The 24,668-nt window shown below is 43.7% G+C and overlaps 1 protein-coding gene across 3 annotated transcripts in view; it reads left to right on the forward strand.

The window, feature by feature from the left end:
* Positions 1–22,846, forward strand: part of NPSR1 (neuropeptide S receptor 1) — a 271,339-nt gene extending 248,493 nt beyond the window's left edge. For all 3 annotated transcript variants that reach the window (XM_083186322.1, XM_083186321.1, XM_083186323.1), the window contains one exon: positions 22,204–22,846. Coding sequence is in view for 2 of the 3 variants with exons in the window: in XM_083186321.1 (XP_083042447.1) it covers positions 22,204–22,291 (88 nt within the window). In the remaining variant the exon portion in view is untranslated. The remainder of the gene's footprint in view (positions 1–22,203) is intronic.
* The last annotated feature ends 1,822 nt before the right edge of the window (positions 22,847–24,668 follow it).

A 24,668-nucleotide genomic window follows, 5' to 3' on the forward strand; every position in this document is an offset into this window, starting at 1 on the left:
CGGGATCATCTGCATCACCAAGGGGCGACCTGCGTTCCACAACGCTCACTGATGACGTCACCAGACGTGTGACGCGCGGCTCCCCGCTCCCAGCCTCCAGCAGTACGGTTGCCCGGCAACCTAAACATACAAACAATAATTAAAATACGGCGAAAAACATGAAAAGCAATGGCAAACAAAACAAAATATGTACATAGGCATGAGATAGCAGTGATAACAGGCATAACTGTAGATGTATATAAACGGGGGGATCATACAATGTCCGCACCGCACTAAGAAAAATAAGGTAATAATGTTTGCCTATGTCAGAGCAACTAACCATGCCGGTGTGAAACCTTCCACAAAGTAAACATTATAACAAGAGGAGCATATCGCGGTCACCATATGAGCTCAAAACATAATGTTACAGGACATCCTCATAGATACACTGAACAATGAGTACATCAAAACAAAAAAAAGAAAAAAGAAAAAATGCCCTAACTAACGGGCACATGACTCCTACAAATGCATCAAAGGATCACAGGTTACAGGAACCTATTGCAATAAACAAGTTCAGAGGTCAAAGGTATAAGAGGCCTCTCTTAAATGCTTTACCAGAATGGTTGAGGAACAAGGATGTCTCTTGTCCCTTTCCCCCCAAACCTATGGTAACTTTTCCCAAAAAGATCTACACACCTTACGAGATCTGAGTGAAGACCAATCTATTATTATTCGTTCGGCGGACAAGGGCGGGGGCATTGTCATCCAGGACATTGCCCAATACCGCTCTGAAATTTACCGACAACTAGGTGACCCTGAGGTATATCGTCTGCTACAAGGAGACCCGACTACCACCTTCAATAAAGAATTGGACACTTTATTATGTCAAGCAGTCCAGGAAAACATCATTTCTGATAGAACTCGGAGAGCTCTGTTCAATGCCAATCCAAAGGCACCTGTGCTTTATACATTGCCCAAACTGCATAAGGACTCTTGTGTACCGCCAGGACGTCCAATTATAGCAGCCAGAGACTCCATCTATTATACGGTATCACAGTACCTGGACTCATTCTTTCAACCTGTGGTGCAGACACAGGGGACTTATCTGAAAGACACCACTACATTGATCACCAGGTTGCAGGCCTTTGCAGCATTGCCACCCAATTGTTGGCTGTGCACGCTTGATGTGGTAAGCCTGTACACCAGTATCCCCCATGATGCTGGTGTGCAGGCTGCCCGCAGATTGCTGACCAGCCATGAGATGTACAAGGGTCCTAATATCGATTTTTTTTCTGAATCTGCTTGAGTTAACCCTCAAGCGGAATTACTTTTTATTTGATGGCAAATGGTACATCCAATTACAAGGATGTGCCATGGGGTCATGTGTAGCGCCGGCATTCGCGAACACATTTATGTTCGACATAGAGCAGCAGATGTTTTTCGCGGATCCAGCTACGGCACAGAAAATTTTATTTTTCGTCAGGTATATTGATGATCTGCTACTGCTTTGGGTGGGTCAGGAGTAGAGATCCATGATCTCATGAGTAACATCAATTCATTGGACACCCCTATCAGGTTCACTTATAATATCAGTCAATCACGGGTCAATTTTCTTGATGTCAGTATTTCCATCCAGAATCAGGGCCTGCATACCAGTCTCTATAAAAAAGAGACTGATAGAAACACCATATTGCATTTTAATAGCTCACACCCTGTTTCCACCAAGAAGGGATTGCCTTTTTCGCAATTCCTTCGCGCACATCGCATTTGCGACAACATGCAGGATACTGACAGGGAAATTGATACCATGATTGACCAATTCCTGAGAAGGGGCTATCACCTAGAGGATCTTTTGAAAGCCAAACAAAAAGTGTTGGGGATTCCGAGGACAGAGGCCCTTAAATCCAAGTCCAAATCCCAGACCTCTAAAAAACTAGCCTTTGTACAGAAATTTCACGCCAATAGTGGCGCTGTCAAGAACAAAATCAAAGAGCTCTGGCCCATGGTAACATCGGATAAACAACTTAAATCATTTAAAGAATATTCCATCATGCCGAGTTACTCTAGAAATCGCAACCTTAAAGATTGGCTAGTCCACAATGATATCACTGGTTTCAAACCCCCTCAGCCCACCAATTTTATGACGAAAAAGCCCGGTTGCTATAGATGCACCGGTTGTGCCTGCTGTAGCTACATGGAAACTGGTAATTCCTTCAATCATCCCCATACAGGGACTAAGATACCGATCAGACAGGTCCTTGGGTGTAGTTCCACATACGTGGTCTACTTCATTCGCTGTCCTTGTGGTCTTTTCTATGTAGGGAAGACCACAAGGCAGTTTAAAGAAAGGATGGCGATGCATCGCATGTCAATCCGCCAATCCTTGAGTGGCAAAAAGGATGAAATGGAACAGCCAGTGGCTCGCCATTTCAGGGAAAATGGACATGGTTTGTCCACAGTGCGTTATAAAATTATAGAGCAGATCCCTAAATCCCTAAGGGGTGGTGATAGGGCTAGAATTCTGCTCCAACACGAAGCAAGGTGGATTTTCAAACTCAGAACGGTAGCACCCGAAGGTTTAAATGAGAATCTTCCACTCACTTGCTTCTTATAATTTTGATGTATATATGTTCATGACTGTTTTTCCCCTCTTATACCTTTGACCTCTGAACTTGTTTATTGCAATAGGTTCCTGTAACCTGTGATCCTTTGATGCATTTGTAGGAGTCATGTGCCCGTTAGTTAGGGCATTTTTTCTTTTTTGTTTTTTTTGTTTTGATGTACTCATTGTTCAGTGTATCTATGAGGATGTCCTGTAACATTATGTTTTGAGCTCATATGGTGACCGCGATATGCTCCTCTTGTTATAATGTTTACTTTGTGGAAGGTTTCACACTGGCATGGTTAGTTGCTCTGACATAGGCAAACATTATTACCTTATTTTTCTTAGTGCGGTGCGGACATTGTATGATCCCCCCGTTTATATACATCTACAGTTATGCCTGTTATCACTGCTATCTCATGCCTATGTACATATTTTGTTTTGTTTGCCATTGCTTTTCATGTTTTTCGCCGTATTTTAATTATTGTTTGTATGTTTAGGTTGCCGGGCAACCGTACTGCTGGAGGCTGGGAGCGGGGAGCCGCGCGTCACACGTCTGGTGACGTCATCAGTGAGCGTTGTGGAACGCAGGTCGCCCCTTGGTGATGCAGATGATCCCGGAAACCAGCAGCGCGGGTCCCGGTGCACGGTGGGGATATAAGGTGAGTGTTCACTATATTCTTGTGTATCTTGAAAAAGGTTAATAAACCGAAACGTCGATAAGACTTGATTTGCACGCTGTATCGTGTATTTCTTTATGATTGAAAAGTCCCTCTGAGTGCCGCTCTCCCTCTGGTTGGATTTGCTGTATTTGTGCTGCAGGCACACGTGAAGGCACCTGGGCCATTACTTTGGATATATTGGAGTGCTGGGTCATCTGGTTTCCTATATATATATATATATATATATATATATAGCAATGTACCAGTGGCACTCACGGGACTTCTCTCAAAGTAAAAAATGAAATAGTGGGTCGGCAGAAACAATGGCAATGTTTCAAGTTTTATTGCTCGTCCTCAGGCTCCTGAGCCTGAGGATGAGCAATAAAGCTCGAAACGTTGCCATTGTTTCTGCTGACCCACTGTGTCATTTTTTACTTTGAGAGAAGTCCCGTGAGTGCCACTGGTACATTGCCTTATATCTTCCTGGGTGTTTCCCAGATTGATGCTGTGCACCTGGGCTGGTGTTGTTCTACGTTTGAGTGCCTTTCAAATTGCAACTATATATATATATATATAATTTTTCATTAAAAAATAAGACAGGTGAATGTTAGCTCTTGAGTATTCTATGCTGATTTATAACAAATGTACATTAAGTTACAATATATATTCATACAAAAATGTTGACATGTACAGCTGGTCAGTTGTGTTGATTTTGCAACTTCACGAACCTTTAAAAAAAAAATCATAATGTAACATTAACAATTTTGGTTTCCTAGATACTGTATATTGCAGTAAGCTATGCAACAATATGTAGACTATAAGACATAGTAACATAGGGCCTTATTTTAGTTCACTCTTTCTGACAAAATCCTTCTTAGATGGACAAAACCATGTGCACTGCAGGGGGACAGATGTAAAATGTGCAGAGAGAATTAGATTTGGGTGAGTTATTTTGTTTCTGTGCAGGGTAAATACTGGCTGCTTTATTTTTACACTGCAATATAGATCTCACTTTGAAGTAAAACCCCACCCAAATCTAATTCTCTCTGCACAAGTTACATCTGCCTCACCTGCAGTGCCCATGGTTTTGTCCATCTAAGAAGAAATTTGTCAGAAAGAGTGAACCAAAATAAGGCCCATAGTAACATAGTAATTAAGGCTGAAAAAAGATGTTAGTCCATCAAGTTCAACCAACTGTATCTAACTTGTAACTAATGACTTGAGTACAGTAAGTCATATCTATAGGATTCCCTTAGTGGACAATTTGTATCATTTTGATTTAAATTTATTAACAATAGTTGCTGCAATCACCCCCACCAGAAATTATTTCCAGAATTTTACTGCTCTAGTGGTGTAGAATCCTCTTCCATAATTCACTACAGAATATCTTTTCCTTGAGCCTCAGTACATGCCCGCATGTCCTAAGTGTAGGCCTGTTAGTGAACAATCATCTCCATGTTCCATATGATTCCCAATCCTGTGTTTGAGCATACTAATCATATCACCTCTCAACCTCCATTTCTCCAGTGTAAACATATACAGCCTGGTTAACTTATCTTTGTATTCTAATGATTCGAGACCTTTTACTAGCTTAGTCGCCCTTCTCTGTATCTGTTCCAATTCATTTATGTCTTTTTTAAGGTGCAGTGCCCAGAACTGAACACAATATTCCAAGTGTGGTCTTACCAATGTAAAGACAATTGCATATTAAAATATACTATATTATTGTAAATTGTTAGATATATACAGTGGCGTAGCTATAATATAAGTGCCCCCCGCCGATAAATTGCCACCCATGCCCCTCCCCTCCGTGTCCAGCGTGTCTTACCTCAGTAGCTTTACAATAGCCCCACAGCCCCCCAGTGCCCACACTTATACAACACCTCCCCACCACCGCAGGGGCAGCGGGGCTATTGTTACACCACTGGTGATATAGTTATATACAATGCAGGCTTCACAGAATTTAAATTCAAAATGTATTTTCCTTATACAGTATATTAATCTTCATGAGTTGCAGGAAAAAAAGAATGTTCTATGATAGTCATACCAGCCTGACGGATTTGGTGTTTTGGTGAAAAACCTTAAAGTCTTTTTTATGTTTTATGTTTTGGGTGATTTTTTTCCACCAAACTATTAGATCTTTTTTTTCAAACTGTAGAGACTGACTTCTCCCCTTGATCACACTTTCCAGTTGCCTCTTTTGATGCCTTTGTTGATGATAGCCTCAATTGTTCTCCATTTTGGGGATATTGTTGGAAACCAGACTTATATCAATTAGGCCAAGGTCATCCTCACTAATAGACTGATGAATACCGAATATAAATAAATGGTAGATACTAGCTTGTGCAAAATACTTTCATAAGTGGATTAAAATTATTGATAAAAAGTGGAGTAGTAATTGTATGATAAGGTTATCACCATCCAAAAATAGTGAATGAAAAGGAACCAAAAATATAAAATTAAAGGAAAAATGTAAAGTAATAAAAATGTATCATCATCTGTGTCCATCTTGAGCTATCTCCATACTGGCCACCCCAAAAAAAGTACAAAACAAAAAATGGTTAGAGAGTTCTGACATATTTATAGCCTTAATAATCAGAGTAAGCATTCCAGATTGTTCTACTCATTAGGACTTCTAGGAATAAGAGTGCAATCAAAATACTTCATGCTAGAGACGTTCATGGTCATCATCTCAATTACGTTGAGGACCATGCTCATGGCCACGCATTTCAGTATGGATATCTGGTTTTTTTTCTGCAAGTGTCAAGGGTTTGCCAATGTGAACCAATGCCTACATTTACCATATAGATGACCTATGGCTTTTTCCAATTAGCTTTTATCCATCTTGCCAATACACATTAAGCCATGCGGATAAAACAGAAAGTACGCAAAATGATCAGACATGCAAGTCTTTGTGGGATTTAGATTTAGTGAAGGCTTCTATTGAATTATAGGTCAATGTCATTTGTTTCTAAAGGTCCCCATACATGCTGCGAAAGCAGTGCGCAATTCATCACAATGCGATGCTCACTCCCACGGGCATCGCATCGCACAGTACAAACATTATGTGCTGCACATACATTTTGTACGGCCCGTGGATCACATCGCCTGCAAAACACATGTGATGCGATCTGCCCGATAATGCGTAGCATTGCACGCTGCTGTCGCAGCGTGTATGGGAAACTTTTTATGCTTGAAGCCCCAGTATTGTAGTGTGCTGTTACCACCACAGTTTTAGGCAGTTTTGCACCATCTTTGGGTATCTTTCACAATTTCTGTGTTTGAAATCTAGATGGCAGTTGGAAAAAGGATGTTTCAAGAGCCAAGGTCGGTTTAATAAAGGTGACCATACACCTACAGATTTATCTTCAGATCTGGCTGGTTGGAACAAACACCTGGTAATATCTGAATGACAGTTTGGCAGTTTTCCAGCATTTCCAAGCAAATGGTCAACTGTCATTTGCTCTCATCCATTGCCAGAATTTTGTTCCAACCAGCCAGATCTGAAAATAAATCTGTAGGTGTATGGGCAGTGTAGGTGGAGGGCCCCATGAGCAGAGAAGTAGATATTTAAACATTGGTGCAGGCTGTGCAAGTTGAGCCCTCCTGGACCCAGTGGCAATGTGCACTGCACACCCTGCATCCATTATAGATGCACCAATGGCAAGAACTCATCCATAAACTCTCACTTTGTGTCATTTTGTGTCTCTATTGCTTTGAAACAATGGGCATATTTCAATAAGAATTGCATCTCATAAACTTATGATCCTGAAGTAATGCATATGCAGGAGGAGATTCATACTACCCCCTGCCTGCATTTGCAATCGCATCAAAATGTAATGTGATCGCAGTTCAGAGGAACATTGCAATCATTGATCACGGTGTCGCTCTGTGAATGCAGTCTGCGTATGTCTAACCTTACTCAGGCTTGCAGACTGCATGCCAGGTTGTAAGGCCAAGGAAAATGCACCTCATCGCACAGTCTTTGGCCTGGCCACACAAAATGGGGGCAACACCCCAAAATTTTCTTAAATGCTGGCTGACCCAGGCCCACCCCGCAAATACCTCTGCCTGTCAATCAGGCAGAGGCATTTGCTGTTCGGGACTGCAATCGCAAGACCCATATTGCGCATGTGCAGATATATATGTGTATATATATACAGTATATATATATATATAATGTTCAGAACAGCAACTAGAAAATGGTTCAGTAAGGAACACAAAAGCAAAATCTTTCTTAGGTTTGGATGCAGCATGTTCAAACTGAAGCTAAATTGCAGTGCAGAAATAAAGCAGCCAGAATTTGCACTGCAATTTATAAATACCTGTGTTTGAAATTTCAGTCAGTGATGCCTAGTTAATTAAAGTAATAGAAACAGAGAATTTGACGGCAAATAAGAACCACTTGGCCCATCCAGTCTGCCATACTAGGATTGTTTGCTACAGCATCAAGCCTAAATATATGGTTCAACTTCTAATACAATATGTACCACAAATGACTCCTCTGCATCTCTCTTCATGATATCTCTTTAAATCAATCACATCCTTTATTCACTCTGGAACTCACCCCACTATACACATTGCTGCAGGGATTAAGGGCCTAATTGGCCTGGAGCTGAAAATGTTGATGGGCCTATTATGAGAAGTGGAGGAGGTGAAGGCAATGCCATGTAAGCATGTAGAACCCATACACTATACACCTAAAATTCACCCTTCATATATAAAAGTAACAAAAAATGCATAAATGTGTAAAATAGAAATGCAATTTTAATACACAAAATTATGTGGCCAGCTTTGTCTGTCTGATCATTTTCTTTTCATGATGATGGGCCTATTTTTTTGTGTAGGCCTGGAGCTGCAGCTCCATTTGCCCCACTATTAATCTGGCCCTGCATTGCTGCCTCAGTTATACATCACCCTATTATAAACACTCATGAGCTCTGTACTCATCTCACTACATTGACAATAACATCCACAACCTGTTGTCCTAAAAAAAACATTTACAAACCTCCTACAGCTGCACTTATCTCTCTCTATATTCTACTTATATTAGCTGGTAACACTTCACAAACCTGGGACCACAGACACCAAACACGCCGCAACATATATTGACCCAGCTAACCTCATAAACATAAAATACATTCCTTCACACTCCAAATCACTAAAGTGGCAACAAATTAATATCCATTCATGACCTCTTCATATCCAACAACTTCAACCTGGTGGCTATAATAGATACATGACTCAAACACTCATGGTGTGTACACACAGTCAGATCTGCCTTAAGATCCTATCCACGATCCGATCAGATAGGATCGTGGATGAGATCTTAAGGCACATCCGATTTGCATCCAATCTTGACTATATAGTGCAGATCTGCACTATATAGACAAGGCAGCCAAGACTTTCTGGCTTCCGATACGTGAACGCTCATCGGGATCGGAAGGGTTAAAACCCTTGCGATCTGCATCCGATTCCGATGCCGATCCGATGTTGACTATATCGTCAACATCGGAAAGGAAATCGGACCGTGCGTACACACTATCAGACATGGTCTGCAGAAGTAAAGGGTTGGAATACAACTATCCCTATCCTTCACATACACAGTTTTTCCACAGGTTCCATCACTCACATTTACATAATTTGAAGATCATTCTTTCCTTTCTCACTGTGTATTGCAGCTACAGTATCTATCGCCCACCTGACCAACACAAACACCTGGAAGATATTCTGCCTGGATCCCTCACTTCTGATCATCATGGGGGATTCCAACATTGCTATTGACAGCCTATAATGTGCTCATATCATACCTCCAAACAACTATCTCTAACTTCCTCTCTTGGCCTCTCCCAATGGACTGACTCCTCTACTCATAGGGGGTGAGATGTACTAAGCCTTGAAAAGTGATAAAATGGAGAGTGAAAAACCACCAACCAATCAGCTCCTACCTATCATTTTTCAAACACAGCATGGAGTATGGCAGTTAAGAGATGATTGGCTAGTGGTTTATCACTTTTCATTTTATCACTTTTGAAGCTTAGTACATCTGGCCCAGGGAGGGCAACTGCCTTGATCTTGTTTTCACTTTACTCTTGTATGCTTAGTCTCTGAATTTACTAACACTTATTTCCCCCTATCAGATTACAAAGTTATTACCTGCATGCTAGCCTTCATTTCCTCTACCTCTATTAATTGTACCTGAGGGCTCAGACTTGGATCCTCTGCTTTTCTCAATCTGTACCACATCTCTTGGCAAACTAATCAGGTGTTTTGGATTTCAGTATAACCTGTATGTAGATGATACATAAATCTACCTATCCTCCCCAGACCATCTCCATTGGGCCATGTCACTGAATGCCTTTCTGCCGTTTTATCTTGGATGTCATATCAGCATCTCAAACTGAATAATTTGAAAACAGAATAAATTATATTTCCACCAAACTATAGAAGTTACCAATCTCTGTCACTGTTGAGAACACGACAATCAATCCTACCCTACAACCTTGCTGACTTGGTGTCATCCTTGACTGGCATTGTCCATGTTACATACAGTACATCTAAACAACATATCCAAAATACGCTTACAAAAGAAAACGCTAAAACTATAATCAATGCTCTCATCATCTCTCGCATTGATTATTGCAATATTCTCCTTACTGGTCTTCCCCAATACAGACTCTCACCACTACAGTCTATCATGAATGCGGCTGCGAGGCTGATCTCTCTGTGGGTGGAATATACCAAGCACAGTACTCCCGCCACCAGGGACGTGCAGTCAGGGGAGGCAGATTCAGATGTCATAGATTATAAAAAAAGAAATACAAAGATATTTATATCACATATACTGTGAAATAAATATCTTCTTGACATTTTTTTTATAATCTATGTGGTGAGCCTGGTGAGACGATGTGCGGGAGGCTGGGAGGCAGTGGGAGCCATGCCTCCCGCTGACAATTACAAACTGTCAGCAGCGGGGGGCGGGGCTAAATTGCAGGGACAAAAAGAGGCAGAGAAGCTCATTGAAAAGCAATGAGGAAGCGGCACCTACACATTTGCTTCAGTGACAGGGACGTGCCTTCAGCCCACATCAAAGCACACCCCTGTCACTGAGACAGATGTGATAGGACAGCGGATCAGGCTGTCACACACTGACAGCCTGTATCCGCTGTCACTGAGTCTGCAGTGCACGGACAAGTGCTGGCATCTGCTATATTACAGACAGCGCTGTCCGTGAACTACGCAGCGCCAACCCTTCCCCTCATACTCTGTCCCCTCATACTCTGCTGTCGGCCGCCGCTGCTCTGGTCAAGCTCTTTGACAGAGAGCGGCGCCGGGTATCCCTGCAGTGCCAACCCTTCCCCATTTGTCCCCGCATGCTGTGCTGCCGGCCGCCGCTGCTCTGTCAGACAGCGGCGCCGGGGATCCCTGCAGCACTCACCCTCCCCCTCCTTCCTAGTTTGTCCCTGCATACTACACTGTGCTGGCGGCCGCCGCTGGCACACTGCTCTTGTCAAGCTCTATGACAGGGGAACCCTGCAGCGCACACCCTCGCCCTCCTTCCCAGTTATATGCATACTATTACTTTGCTCTTACTGGGCTTTGGCTCCTCCCACTATCTACAAGTACCGGCAGCCAGGGTGACGGGCCTCCGCACGCCTGCAGCCCTGTCATGGATGTTAGCAGGGAGGTGAGGAAGCTGACCCGCACAGCTGTCCTACGCTGACTGCCTAACCACGGCCAGCTCCGCCTCCTGCCTCTCTACACTACACCTAAAAATGGTAAAGATATATGGGCATGGGTAGGGTGATGTATATACTGTAAGGTTATTTTTTTTTTTTGGGGGGGGGGGGGGGTGATAAATGATAGGCATCAGGTGTGTGAGGTTTTTTTTAAGTATTGGGGGGGGGGTGTGTGCACAAAATTGTAGTACAATGTGTGTGTTTTGGGGTGTACAGTATATATACTTTATATATCATCATTGGGGATGTCTTGCTCTGCCAGCCTGTTGCTCACCACCCCCAATCTTTCCTCCTATGCTGAAAGTGGCATATATTTTAACTGTGGTGCAGGCCGGCAGCCTATCAGAGCTCGCAGACCAGTAGCCACAGTTAGTGATTGTCCGCCAGACTCTGAGCTCCGATTTGCTCATGACCTGGCGCTCCCATATTTGAAATATCCACCAGCCACAGCACCTCTGCATAATGTGACATGGGCATTACGGTGTGTGGTATAATGTGACATGGGCATTACGGTGTGCGGTATAATGTGATATGGGCATTACCGTGTGCGGTATAATGTGACATGGGCATTACGGTGTGCGGTATAATGTGACATGGGCATTACGGTGTGCGGTATAATGTGACATGGGCATTATGGTGTGTAATATAATATGACATGGGCATTACGGTATGCGGTATAATGTGACATGGGCATTACGGTGTGCGGTATAATATGACATGGGCATTATGTTGTGCGGTACAATATGACATGGGCATTACAGTGTGCGATTATAATGTGATATGGGCATTACGGTGTGCGGTATAATGTGACATGGGCATTACGGTGTGTGGTATAATGTGACATGGGCATTATGTGTGCAATATAATGTGACATGGGCATTATGGTGTGCGATTATAATGTGATATGGGCATTACGGTGTGCGGTATAATGTGATATGGGCATTACGGTGTGCGGTATAATGTGACATGGGCATTATGGTGTGCGGCATAATGTAATATGAGCATTAAAGTGTACGGCATAATGTATGAGGGGCATTATGGTGTTATTGGTACTATTATGTGACCATGCCCCTTTTCCATGAAGCCAAATGAATTCTTGTTTTTCAGTATAGGGGGGCACAAAATGTCTAGTTACGGCACTGGCGGGACTTGTTCCCATTTCGCAAAAGCTCCTGCCTCACCTGTCACTTACCTCACCGCACGTCACTGCCCGCCACCCATTGCACCAATACTAATATCATATGTACCTACAGTACATATGCAGCTATAAGAGATGACCTCTGCAATACACTATGGTTCCTGATGGGAGGAGGCCCAATGGGGGCGGGGTAACACCATGAGTCACTAAACCACGTATCACCAACCCTAGTGTCGCCTCTGCCAGTGAGGCACAACTAGGGCCAGATTAAGGGCCTAATGGGCTATGTGATGATAATGTATAGGTACCTATTATGAGAAGTGGAGGAGGTGAGGCCAAGGCCATGTAGGCATGAAGAACACACACACACACACACACTAATAGCCTCAGTCTCTCCCTAAATATATAAAAGTACAATAATTGCATAAATTTAATACTTATGATTTATGGGCAACCATGTGGCGGTGATGTATGTGGATTATCATGCTGTAGAGATGATGGGCATATTTTTATGTGCAATATAGATAGGGGTGTGTAGATCCGCACAGACACCTCATGAAATGTACATTTTTTAGCTTATCAGATAAACCAATATGTTAGACTACTGCAACAATTTTCGTAGTCATGGATTAGTGGAGCGCCCAACACATTCAGTAATTGTGACTGAATAAAATGGGGTTTGTTTGCCTAGAAGCAAATGGAAAGATAAATGTGTCTTTTTGGGCGCATTCTTTAATACAGTAATAATTGTATGATATGTGTAATTAATTAATACATAACTTTTATTAAACTTTCAATCGAAAAGGAAATGAGCGCTTTCAATATTAAAAAAAGTCAATTAAACATCAACTAAGCGTATTTGCTGTTTTACTTTAGCGTTTATTCACCCCGCTGCTCAGCAGCCGTCAGGGTTGTCTCCCAACAGCCCCCCTCGCCACGGGACACTGCCAGCCGCGGGAGGGATGCGGGAATGTCCCCGAAAACCGTGACATTCCCGCGGTAATCGGGACTGTTGAGAGGTATGTAAACAGTAACAGAACAACAAAAAACATTGCCTGCTAGAGTAGCCCTATGATCAAGCATGCTGAACATGTTAGTAGCAAAGCAGGAGCCATGTTTTTGTATGTACATGCAGGGCCGGGGCTAGGGTGTTCGGCGCCCCCCTGCAAACTATAAATTTTCGCTCTCCTCCCATACTTTACAGAAAGACAGCATGTTCAGAAGGTGCATGCTTCAAAAAAAGGGTGTATAATGTCCATAGTACTAGTGCCTTGTATACATAATATGCCAAGTAGCAGCAATACCATGACTAGACAATTTGGTGGACCTGTGGCAGAAAAGAGATTTGTGCCCTAGCACCCCACACACAGATGAAAATACAGTGAGAGTGCGCGCCTTTGACATGCACAAAAAAAAATAGGGTGTGACTTTGTGGGGGAGGGGCCTTAAATAGTACCAATTCAAATCACGCCACACAGTAGTGTCTGTTATTCACAGTACACCACACAGTACCACTTGTACACATTACGCCAGGTAAAGCCCCTTTGACACACTGCACCAGGTAGAGCCCCTTAGAATAACTTTGCCAGGAAGAGCCACTTTCAACATTCCAACAGGTAGAGCCACCTTGGATACACTGCGTCAGGATTACGCACACCATATTGTCCATAACACATTATGCCCCACACTGTAATGCCCATTACACATTATGCCACACACCATAATGCCCATTGCATATTAAACCGCACACCATAATGCCTATTACACATTATGTCACACACCTTAATGCCTATTACAAATTATACCATGTAAGTGCCGCTTACCTACATGTTCGTTGCCAGGAGTTACATGCCCAATGCCAGGGGGTTACATACTCCTTGCCTGGGGCTGCAGGCATACAGTGCACCAGTGCTCCTGGAATCTGCACTTCCAGGTAGCACTGGGTGCCCTGACAGATACTAGAGGTGCAGGAGGACCTCTAGCATCTATCTCCTCTAAGGTGGTGGCCATTTTTTGAGGGGCACATGGTCTCTGTCTGTTCGCGGACAGAGACACAGAGCCCCGGAGGTGCAGCTCCACCTGCTCCCTTATCCTGGCTCCTGTTTTACTTTTTTCTTTTATGTAAATGGCAGGGATACAGCGGGTGATAGCTGGCGGAGTAAGCACCTCTCTGGCTTGGTGTGCCCCCGTCACATTTAATGTGCTTACCAGGTTCTGCCGCCTCTGTTTATACCTACCACCCCCTCCTTTCCATTTACCCATATGCCATCACCCCCTCCCCACAACTTCTAACTTTATGTCTATTACTACAGATCCCCACCACCACACAAAACATAAGACCCAAGTACCTTTAACTTTCATTTGTTTCATGTTGACTTTTTTGGCTGCTGGGGCTACTCCGGCTTGCTTAATTTGAGGCTGCAAGCACTAGTGGAGCTGGCTTAGGTGAGCCAGGGACAGCATTGAGGCTACCTCTTCCTGCTCACAGGCAGTGCACTGCTGCCAAAATTTTGGGGGTTTGGCCCAATCGCAGGAGGTGTGGCCATGCCCCATTAGTGGATTATTTTTAACAGAGGGACACTTTGATCATCCTCTGACCCCCTCCTCAGCAGCACAGCACACTACAGCATGTGCTGTGCTTACAGTGACAGCATTAGCTTCTCATATGCTGTCACACATGAGAGCTCATGCTGCTGCTGCTGCTGCTGCTACCTCCCGGGGAGCCCCATCACCAGCCAGCATCTAGCTGCCCCGGTAATTAAAGAGGTTGATGGGGCCAATGCTACCCCAGTAATTAGAGAGGATGATGGGGCCAAAGCTGCAGAGTGCAGACTCCCCCATCAAAACCCAGATGACAGGGGAGCAATACCATCTGCAAGGTGCAGAGCAGGGAGAGAGCGCCTATCCAGCCTGGCGCCTTCCTGCTTTGCATACCTTGCTGTGCGGCTAGTGCCGGCCCTGTGTACATGACCGCAGCCAGAGCTATTTTTCAGCAGAAACCAGCAGGAACTCAGTTCCTGAACCTCTTATTAAATATGACATCATCAGGAACTTGGTTCCTGAACCTGTTTTGGGTCATAATGTACTTTCCATAAGATAAGCTTTATTTTAAAGTCACCTGTGAGTGCCTTTGTTTCTAAATACAATATATACATCTCTCTCTCTCTCTCTCTCTCTCTCTCTCTCTCTCTCTCTCTCTCTCTCTCTCTCTCTCTCTCTCTCTCTCTCTCTCTCTCTCTCTCTCGATCTATCTATCTATTTATATTTATCCATCTATCTCTCTATCTATTTTTATTTAATCTATTCAACCCCAGACCCGGAGTTCCTGGACCTATCTTTCCAGAAAAATAGTACTGACCGCAGCTGATAGCATATACGGTACAAGCCTTGAAAAATGTCAATGACGTGCTTGTTTTTATTCTGCCACTCCTCATTACCTCCCCAAATGGTCACTTCCTGTCATTCACTCCGCAATGAAAACCTCACCGGGAGCAGCATTGCAAAAGCACCATGACATATGTGCAGTGCAATGAATTTGGTCCATAGCGATAACCTATATGTGCAGTGCAATGAATTAGGTCCATAGCGATAACCTATTCTGCAAATATGTCCTACAGGTTGAGTATCCCTTATCCAAAATGCTCGGGACCACAAGCAAAATAAAATGTCAGAATATTTCCTTTTTTACATACTCACCTGGTCTCCCGATGTCCACAGTGTCCACGGCACACCTGTGCAATGCATCCTTGGGACCGGGGTAGCCGCTGAAGACAATTCCGATGGCTACCATGGACACCAGGGGATGAGGTGAATATAAAAAAAAAGTGCAGGGGGGAAAAATAATGAAATATTCTGAAAACCTACGGTTTTTGGAATATTTTGGTTTTGGGATATACGGATAAGGGATACTCAACCTGTATGACCAAGACATAAAGGAAACTACGGATTGAGCAACTCTCTTTAGACGGGGACCTGGTGAAACTTTTGCCATGCACCAGGTCAGCCATCTGCCATGAATGGTGCGCACGTGCACAAAAAGCGTGCGCCCCATTCACGACCATTCAGTAGGAAGTTCCTGTGCCATGATTACCAGCGCAAAAGAGTTATGCCAGCTCTGCTGCACACCAGCGCCGGACCCCTGAAGCCTGCACCGCGACCCCCGAAGCCTGCACGAGGTACCCGAGGTATACCCCTGTCACATAGCAATGGGATGCGTGAGCGAGTGAGATGCTCAAGCATCCCTGCTCCTGCCCTCTGCCAGCTCTGCCAGAAACTGTGATATGGTGAGCTGGCAGGCTGGCTGAGAGCGGCTCCATCTGTATGACTTTTTTTTAATGTAATTTTTAATTTTAGTATACTGTAGGTCAGGTAGAAGAGCATACTGGTAGTGCTGACTCGTAGCAAAACAGGTGCATATGCTACAGATACGGGCTTATGTCAAGATATATACAACTCTGATTTGGGGAAAAGAGGCACAGTTTTCCCACGCATACTTCTTATAAGCAATGTACTCTGCACTGGCCACACACTGTAGGCCTTTATTCAGATCTGATCACAGTACAAATTTGTTTGGAAAATGGGAAAACCATGTGCACAGCAGGTGGGGCAGATGTAAAATGTGCAGAGAGAGTTATGCTGTGTACACACGGGGGCGATAGGGGCTATAATCGCTGGGAATATGGTCGCTGGCGACCATATTGCCAGTGATTGGGAGTGTGCCCCGGCGATAAATCGCTGGGTGCGCACTCTCGTTTTCAGCCCCTTTCTAATCGCTGGTCGCCGGAGCTTGCTCCGGCGACCAGCTAATTACCTCTGCGGCACCACCAGCAGAGGTTCCTTTTCATCAGCGACCATCTCTGGTCGCTGATGCAAAGGAGACACTGGGCAATATATTGCTCAGGAATATATTGCTAGCAATATATTCCTGAGCAATATATCTCCCCCCGTGTGTTCGGGGCTTTAGATTTGTGTGAGTTGTTTCTGTGCTGGGTAAATACTGGCTGCATTTATTTTGCACTGCAATTTAAATTTCATTTTCAAAACACCCCACCCAAATCTAACTCTCTCTGCACATGTTACATCTGCCCCACCTGCAGTGCACATGGTTTTGCCAATTTTCCAAACAAATTTGTACTGCAATCAGATCTGAATAAGGGCCATAGTGTGCATACAGTACCTACGCCTAATGATTAAGTTGTGATGACAGTGTGATTACAAAATGCGAGCCACAGCACTCTGTGTTTGCACACAATATAATAACATAATGACATTTCATACACATAAGGTAGAAAAGTGTTATTAATAATAAATCAACATCATCATACAATTTTGCATCTGCCCCAGACCATGTTCTAGACCAAATGAAGTTCAGGGTGAGAATTTCATTTGGTGCCCCCATTCCTCACACACAAATACATGCACATACAGGGTTCCTCCATGGCCTCACACACACACACACACACACTCACTGCCCTTGTAGCCTCTCTCACATGCTAACCCAATGACCTCAATCTCTCACACACACATACATGGAAATACTTGTAAGGCACACACATACTGCTCCCATTAGCTTGACACACACATATGCACATGCTCAGGGCAGGTGCCACCACTAGGCAGGTTTAGGCATCTGCCTAGGGCGCCGGCCACTGGAGGATAGTAGTGAGCTGCAACTTGCCAGAAGCAGCAGCCTGCAGAGAAAGCTACCGCAGAGGAGAGACAGCCGTAGGAAGGAACTGGAAGGAGGAAGCTGCAGCGATCCAACTTCAGAGAGCCACAGGCAGCATTCAGTTAGTGATTTATTCCATTTAGTGAGTGTTCATTTAACACACATACTGCCACCATAACCACACACACACACACATACAGCCCCGTAGCCTCACATACACACACACACACACACACACACACACATGCACATACATGCTGCCCCATAACTAATATTGCTGTCCTATAGCCTCACAAAGACACACAGTGCCCCAGTAGCCACACAACACACACACATAGGCGTGCGCAGCCCATTTTATTAGGGGGTGCACCGTGGTAATATTCTTATTACTCTGTATAACAGTACATGCATATAAAGTAAAAAAAAATATATGGATTATGCAGGTATGTAGTGATATGACAACGGTCTAATACAATTAACAATGCAAAACACACAATTGATTGATGGGCACTAACTTTAATGGAATACGGGTCTAAAAAGCAAAAGACTTTTGCTGGTATTGCTAGCGGTAGGGAGTTGTTCATAATGGTGGACACAGCATAAGGGGGTGCCTGTGCACCCCTAACACTCAATGTGCGCACACCTATGCACACACATACTGCCCCCAGAGCCTTACACACACAAAGACAAGCAGGGACCAATCAAACTGGAAAGAATTTCGGAAATGAGATGTATGACCCCTCAGTTGTGATATAATACAATTTATTATGGATACTAACAGGAGGGTGTGCTGCCACTGGACATCAGATAATGACAGAAAGACGGTGGACAGAGAAAGGAATGTCTCTGCGTGGCGCACCAGAGAAGAAGGATTACATAAAATATAGCTTTTAATTTATTATTTTCTAAAAAGGAGCGAAATAAAAACACAAATTGACACATACATACACAAACATGTATTTAAAATGGGATAAAGCTATCCCTGCAACGTGAGACCCCACTGTTGCCTGTACCTTCCAAATAATATTTATGTTTGTAAATTTAATGTGACAATTTTTCAAAATAAATGCTTGGTTTTATACTGTTGTCTGTTTTTTACACATGGGCATTGGTGGTTCGCAAATATGTTTCTCTGTAGTGGGTATCACAGTTTATTTAGTTGACACTCACTGTGTCAGTAAGTCAGTAAATCTGATTATTTTATTCCTCTGTGATATATCGAGGTGATAGAGAATTTTTACAGTCACTGGCCGTGATTTTAATAATGTGTTCGGGGTTTTGACATATATACGTCCCCCGTAATTCTGCTGCTGAGGAATGAGACCCGAAGCAGACCGTGGTATGTCTTCTGTATCTCGTCTCCGACGCAGTTTCTAATAGCCGCCAGAGACTATCACGAAGGCTGCAAGCGCCGGGGAACGGATACCACCGGGTGTGCGCCTAAGTTAGCTGGGCACAGAGGTCGCGGTCACGGACGTCAAGTGCCGCGCCTCTGGTTCAGCTACTACAGAGTGCGATGCACCACTTAGATACTATGCCCTATCTAAACAGATCAAAATGCATTCAAATTGGGGAAGGGAACAGGGGGTCACACGGAGTGTTTGGTCAGCGCACGCTTCGCTGGGGTTGGTCCTTAACTGGGGCACAACCCTCCCTCCCAAAACTACCTCAACCCATCCCCATTCCTCCCCACCCCACCCCACCCCACCTGCACACCACAACCCACAGTACACAGTGCACCATGCTGTGGGAGCATACAGTAAAAAAAAAAAGCAGGGCTAGGCAGGAGGTAAGGAGGGAGGGAGGGAGGACAGATTACTGCGTTTTTTTTTTGTTTTTTTTTAAAGGTCATTGCAGGGCACTGGGAAAGATTACAGGGCAGCGTTTTTTTTTTTTTAAATATATATATAATAGCACCAACAATAGTGTCTTCAGCGCCCTACACTGTGTGATGTCATAAACAATAATAAATGGATAAAACCAATAAATGAATTTAAGAACAGAGAACACTTGTAGCTTCTTGTTTCTTGTGGAATAATTTTCTTTTTATTTTCACAGAGCTTTAAAACAGAGGGTTCTGTTTTAAAGCTCTGTGAAAATAAAAAGAAAATGATTCCACAAGAAACAAGAAGCTACAAGTGTTCTCTGTTCTTAAATTCATTTATTGGTTTTATCCATTTATTATTGTTTATGACATCACACAGTGTAGGGCGCTGAAGACACTATTGTTGGTGTTTATGTGTAAAGTTAGTTCCTACTAGTGGGGAACTAAGTGTCTACAGCGACCATTTATTTTATTATATTAGCGCATATTGGAGATTCTGCTTTGCATATATATAAGAGCCATTGAGGGCACTGGGGGCACAGCAGGCAGGGCAAGTCAATTTGCATAAAAAAATCACAGTGACACTGACTCACTCTCAGTGTCACTGTCAGTGAGCTTACAGGTGCCCAGGGAGAGGCGACGGACTCTGTCAGTCCCCGCCGCCACGTGACCCGGACCCCCTGTGCTGGCTGCTGCACACACACACACACACACATGTGCGCACGCTAGCCGACACCGAAGCAGCACAGGAGGGAGGACGGAGGAGGAGGACACGGAGGGAGCCGCCCAAAGTAAGGTGGCATGCTCCGCAAAGGACCATGGGACTTGGAGGAGCTGCGTACAGTTGGGCATGCACGCAGCCCTCCCAAGTCCCGTACTCATTTTTTAAAATCCGGGCAGCGGCGGTGACTAACTATTTAAAGCCACAGACGCCGGGCAGTCTAATGGGTGGTCCGGTGCACCCCCGGAACACCCCCCTAGATTCGCCTATGATTGTGACCACCCCAGAGCTCATAATATTGTTTTCACTAATATTGGTCAAAGCCTGGCTACTAAGCACCAGAGCAGCGCCACAACACATGGCAGTTTATAGCACATCTATGAAACATTGCCACACAGCAGTGGCAGTTAAGACAAATGGACAAGAAGGAATTGTCCTTTGGCTCCCCACTCACTGTTATGTTTTAGATTAAAAGTAAATTCACAGTTTAAGAAACCAAGCACTTCAGCAGTAACATGGACTGCCAATTTATTGCTGGATTTCATTGGGCTCCTACAAAATCTATTTTTGTTGTTGTAACGATTACCTCTCATTAATAAGGATAATCAGGGTGTTAGTGATGGAGACTACTTGTTACTATTTTACACACATTTTTATAATGTCAAATTAGTGGCATAACCTAGCTTCAAAGGACGTAAAAAGAAGGAGATCCCAAGCTGGTTAACGTCCTTACCATTTATTAACTTTGGACTTACAAATGATACCAATGTCTTAACAAATATAATTCTAAATAAAATAGGGTGGTACAGCAATATGCCACAGCCATTAATCACAGTCACAGTAGTTTTTAATTATTATTAACAATCACATTATTTATTTATTACCAGTTTCTTATATAGCACATGCATATTCTGCAGGGCTTTACAGATAATAGTTAAAAATTCACATCAGTCCCTGCCTCAATGGAGCTTACAATCTTTATTCCCAACCACATGTACAGGGACACACATTCATTCTAGGCTGAATTTTGTTGGGAGCCAATTAGCCTACCACTATATTGTTGGATTGTTTGAATAAATGGGAGTACCCGGAGGAAACCCACTCAAGCATGGTGAGAATATACAAATTCCGCACAGTTAGGGTCATGGTGGAAATCAAACCCATGACCTCAGTGCTGTAACCAATCAGAATCTACTTCTTATTTATTTAGCACCTTCTAGAAGATAATAGAAAGCATCTGATTTGTTGCCAGTAGCCAACAGTCCCCCTGGGACTGAGGGTGACAGAATATTCCATTGCCCTTAATCACATTTGCTCTTAACTAACAGTCACAGCAGCCCTTATTCACAATGCAGCCTGCCCCTCACCCTATCCCTTCAGTGTTCAGTGTGAAGTGGTACCTCATCCATGAAGGAGGGACTGTTATAAAATGCAAAACATGCGGGACCAAAGCTAGGCAGAAGATGTTTTGTCTAATTTTTGGATCCAAGCCTGGCAGGAAATACTCCGAATTTTTGGTGGTTTTGATTTCCAAGGAAACCAAATTCCACATCTCTAGTTTAGGCCAGTGGTAATCAATAATGAATAAGAACATTTCTAGTTATTGTACTGTAGTGCTAACATGAGTACATGGAAAATACAGGGCTCATCTAGGGGACCCCTTTTCGTACATTATACTTTTTGACTGTATTAGCCCTATAAGACCATGGGACATTGCAATGTCAATTGGTGATGCCAGGGAAGAGACCCCTGTAATTTCAATAAAATAGTCTAAGATTTAAGAATACTGCTTAATATGAAAAATAAATGTACTGTTACTGTGGTAAAAACAATCTAGATATGATTAATTATGTCAATGTATCTCTACAGGGATCGGAGTTCTGGAAAGCTCGGCACCCTCAGAGATAGAACTGAAGGAGTAGAGATGCAGTTGGTGTCAAGACCGGAATACATCTAATTTGTAGACTACCAACAAACAACAATAATGTGAAGTACATTATGTTTCTCACCCATAACAGCAGACAAAAAGCATACTGCATGCACAGGCATTTATGATGTAAATAGTTTTCTATGTCTGTGAAATGCTTTGTACAGTACATATTTTCAAGAATATTCTTATGCAGCCCATACACGGTCCGTTTAACGGATCCGTTTGGGACTTAATTAGCACACATCGGATCGGATCCCTAGTGCATGCAGTGTGCATGCAGTGTGCATGCACTGCGATCCGATCCGATGTGTACCTAGTACAAAAAGTATGTGCAGCACATACTTTTTGTACCGTACTATGTGATGCGCGGGAGCGCGCATCGCATAGTACAGAACGGAGCCATACACAACGGACCGTGTATGGGCTCCTTTAGGTTCATTTTCTCAAAATAAAAATGTATTGTGTGTGTGTATAGATTGTAAATTCCACTGGGGTCGGGGCTAATGTGAATGCCAAAGATGCTCTGTAAAATGCTGAGAAATATGTGTGCAAAATATAAATAATCAGTAATGAAAAAATAAATTGCAGGCCTTTTGCTGCTGATCCTATTATGACACTTGTTTGTATTAGTCTCAGTTCAACATTAATACAATAATTATGCTGTATGCTTGTTTTTTTTTTCAGAAATCTGTGGATTATTGTAAAATGGCATTAGTATGCATATTTTTCCTCAAATTGCAAAGACAATCTACTCAAAATGGCGAGAAATAGTTTGTCTAGGGTTAATACTATTATGATCAATCTAACATAAAGCCATTTAGCCCCACCCTTCCTGCATCTGATCAACCTCAACTGCAATATGGAGACTTTTAGGTAAGCCTCTACCCATACCTCCCAACTTTGCTTCTTCAGCAGTCGGGGCACACAGAAGCGTGCCTCCGGCGTGGCAAAATTTTCAGGGGGAGGGGGGGCGTGGCCCCATGAGAGCCGTGTGTATAGGCCACGCCCCCATTGGACATGCCCCCAGCCCCCTCGGCAGCAGGAATAGACGCTGTGCGCAAGTGCACAGTATCTATTCAAGATGACAGGGGGGACTCCCAACTGCCCCCCCCCCCACGGGACACTGCCGGGAGGGACGCGGCAATGTCCCAAAAAACCGGGACGTTCCCGAGATAGGCGGGACAGTTGAGAGGTATGCTCTACCCACTAATTAAAATTTCTGTAGTTAGTAGGATGAGTCCCACTCATAGTTAGCAGTGAAGTGGTTAACAACTCTACTGAACTAAAAATCAGCATTTGCAAAAGTAACAAAAACTTGGCCTTCATTCTAGAATAAATATATAATGGACGATACAAAACACGCAGAGGCACTCCAAGGACTTGTGAAATCAGGCAAAACTTTTAGTGGTAATCCAACGTTTCGGGGTCAATGAACCACTTTTTCAAGGTGTAACAAACATTCCTCAAGAAGGCACCTGGGATGTTGTATATCCTTATGGTGCCAGACTGATCTGTGCTCTTATATATATATAGATCTATCTATCTAGCTATGGGGCCCATTTATCAAGTAACATTTGCAGCTAAATCCCCGAAAACACCCGTTTTCGGGGGTTAACCGCAAATATTATGTATCACCGAAATGTATAAAAGGGGACCGCAGCAGGAATCTCCGATCCCTGCTGCGATCCCCCCCTGCACCGCCACTGGCCGTATCCCCCATAGGTTTCTATGGGGGATGCGAAGCTGCCCGATGTGTCATCGGGCATCGCACCCCTGGGCTATCGCCATTCTGATATGGCGATAGCCCATTGTAGCCTATGGCTACACATCGCACTGCCGAGCAGGGCAGTGCGGTCAGAGAGGTCGGCGGGGGTCAGCGCATAACCGCGCATGCGCAGACACCCCGGCTTCCGGGTCAGGGCTTCGCAGGGACGGGCTCCTTTCAGAGCCCTGTCCCTGCGTCCCTATATTGATACATCTCGGCGGTATCAGATGATACCTCAATGCGATGCCCGGCGATGTCATCACGCCGGCATCGCAATATAATGATAAATGCGCCTATATATATATATATATATATATATATATATATATATATAGATAGATAGATAGATAGATAGATAGATATAGATCAAGGATGTAGTTTTGTGTGTGCTCCAGAAAAGGGGGTGTGGCCACTCAAAAGGGGGCGTGTCCTTGAGTGTAGTGTACCACACCATATACCACTTTTACACATTATGCAACAAAATACTAGAATGAGCCAAAATTCACATAATGCCACACGGATTGAACCAAAATTCACATAATGCCACACGGATTGAGCCAAAATTCACATAATGCCACATGGATTGAGCCAAAATTCACAGAAAGCCACATGGATTGAGCCAAAATGCACATAATGCTA

Source organism: Crinia signifera, chromosome 5, assembly GCF_055691185.1.
Source record: "Crinia signifera chromosome 5, ASM5569118v1, whole genome shotgun sequence".
Lineage (NCBI taxonomy): Eukaryota > Metazoa > Chordata > Amphibia > Anura > Myobatrachidae > Crinia > Crinia signifera.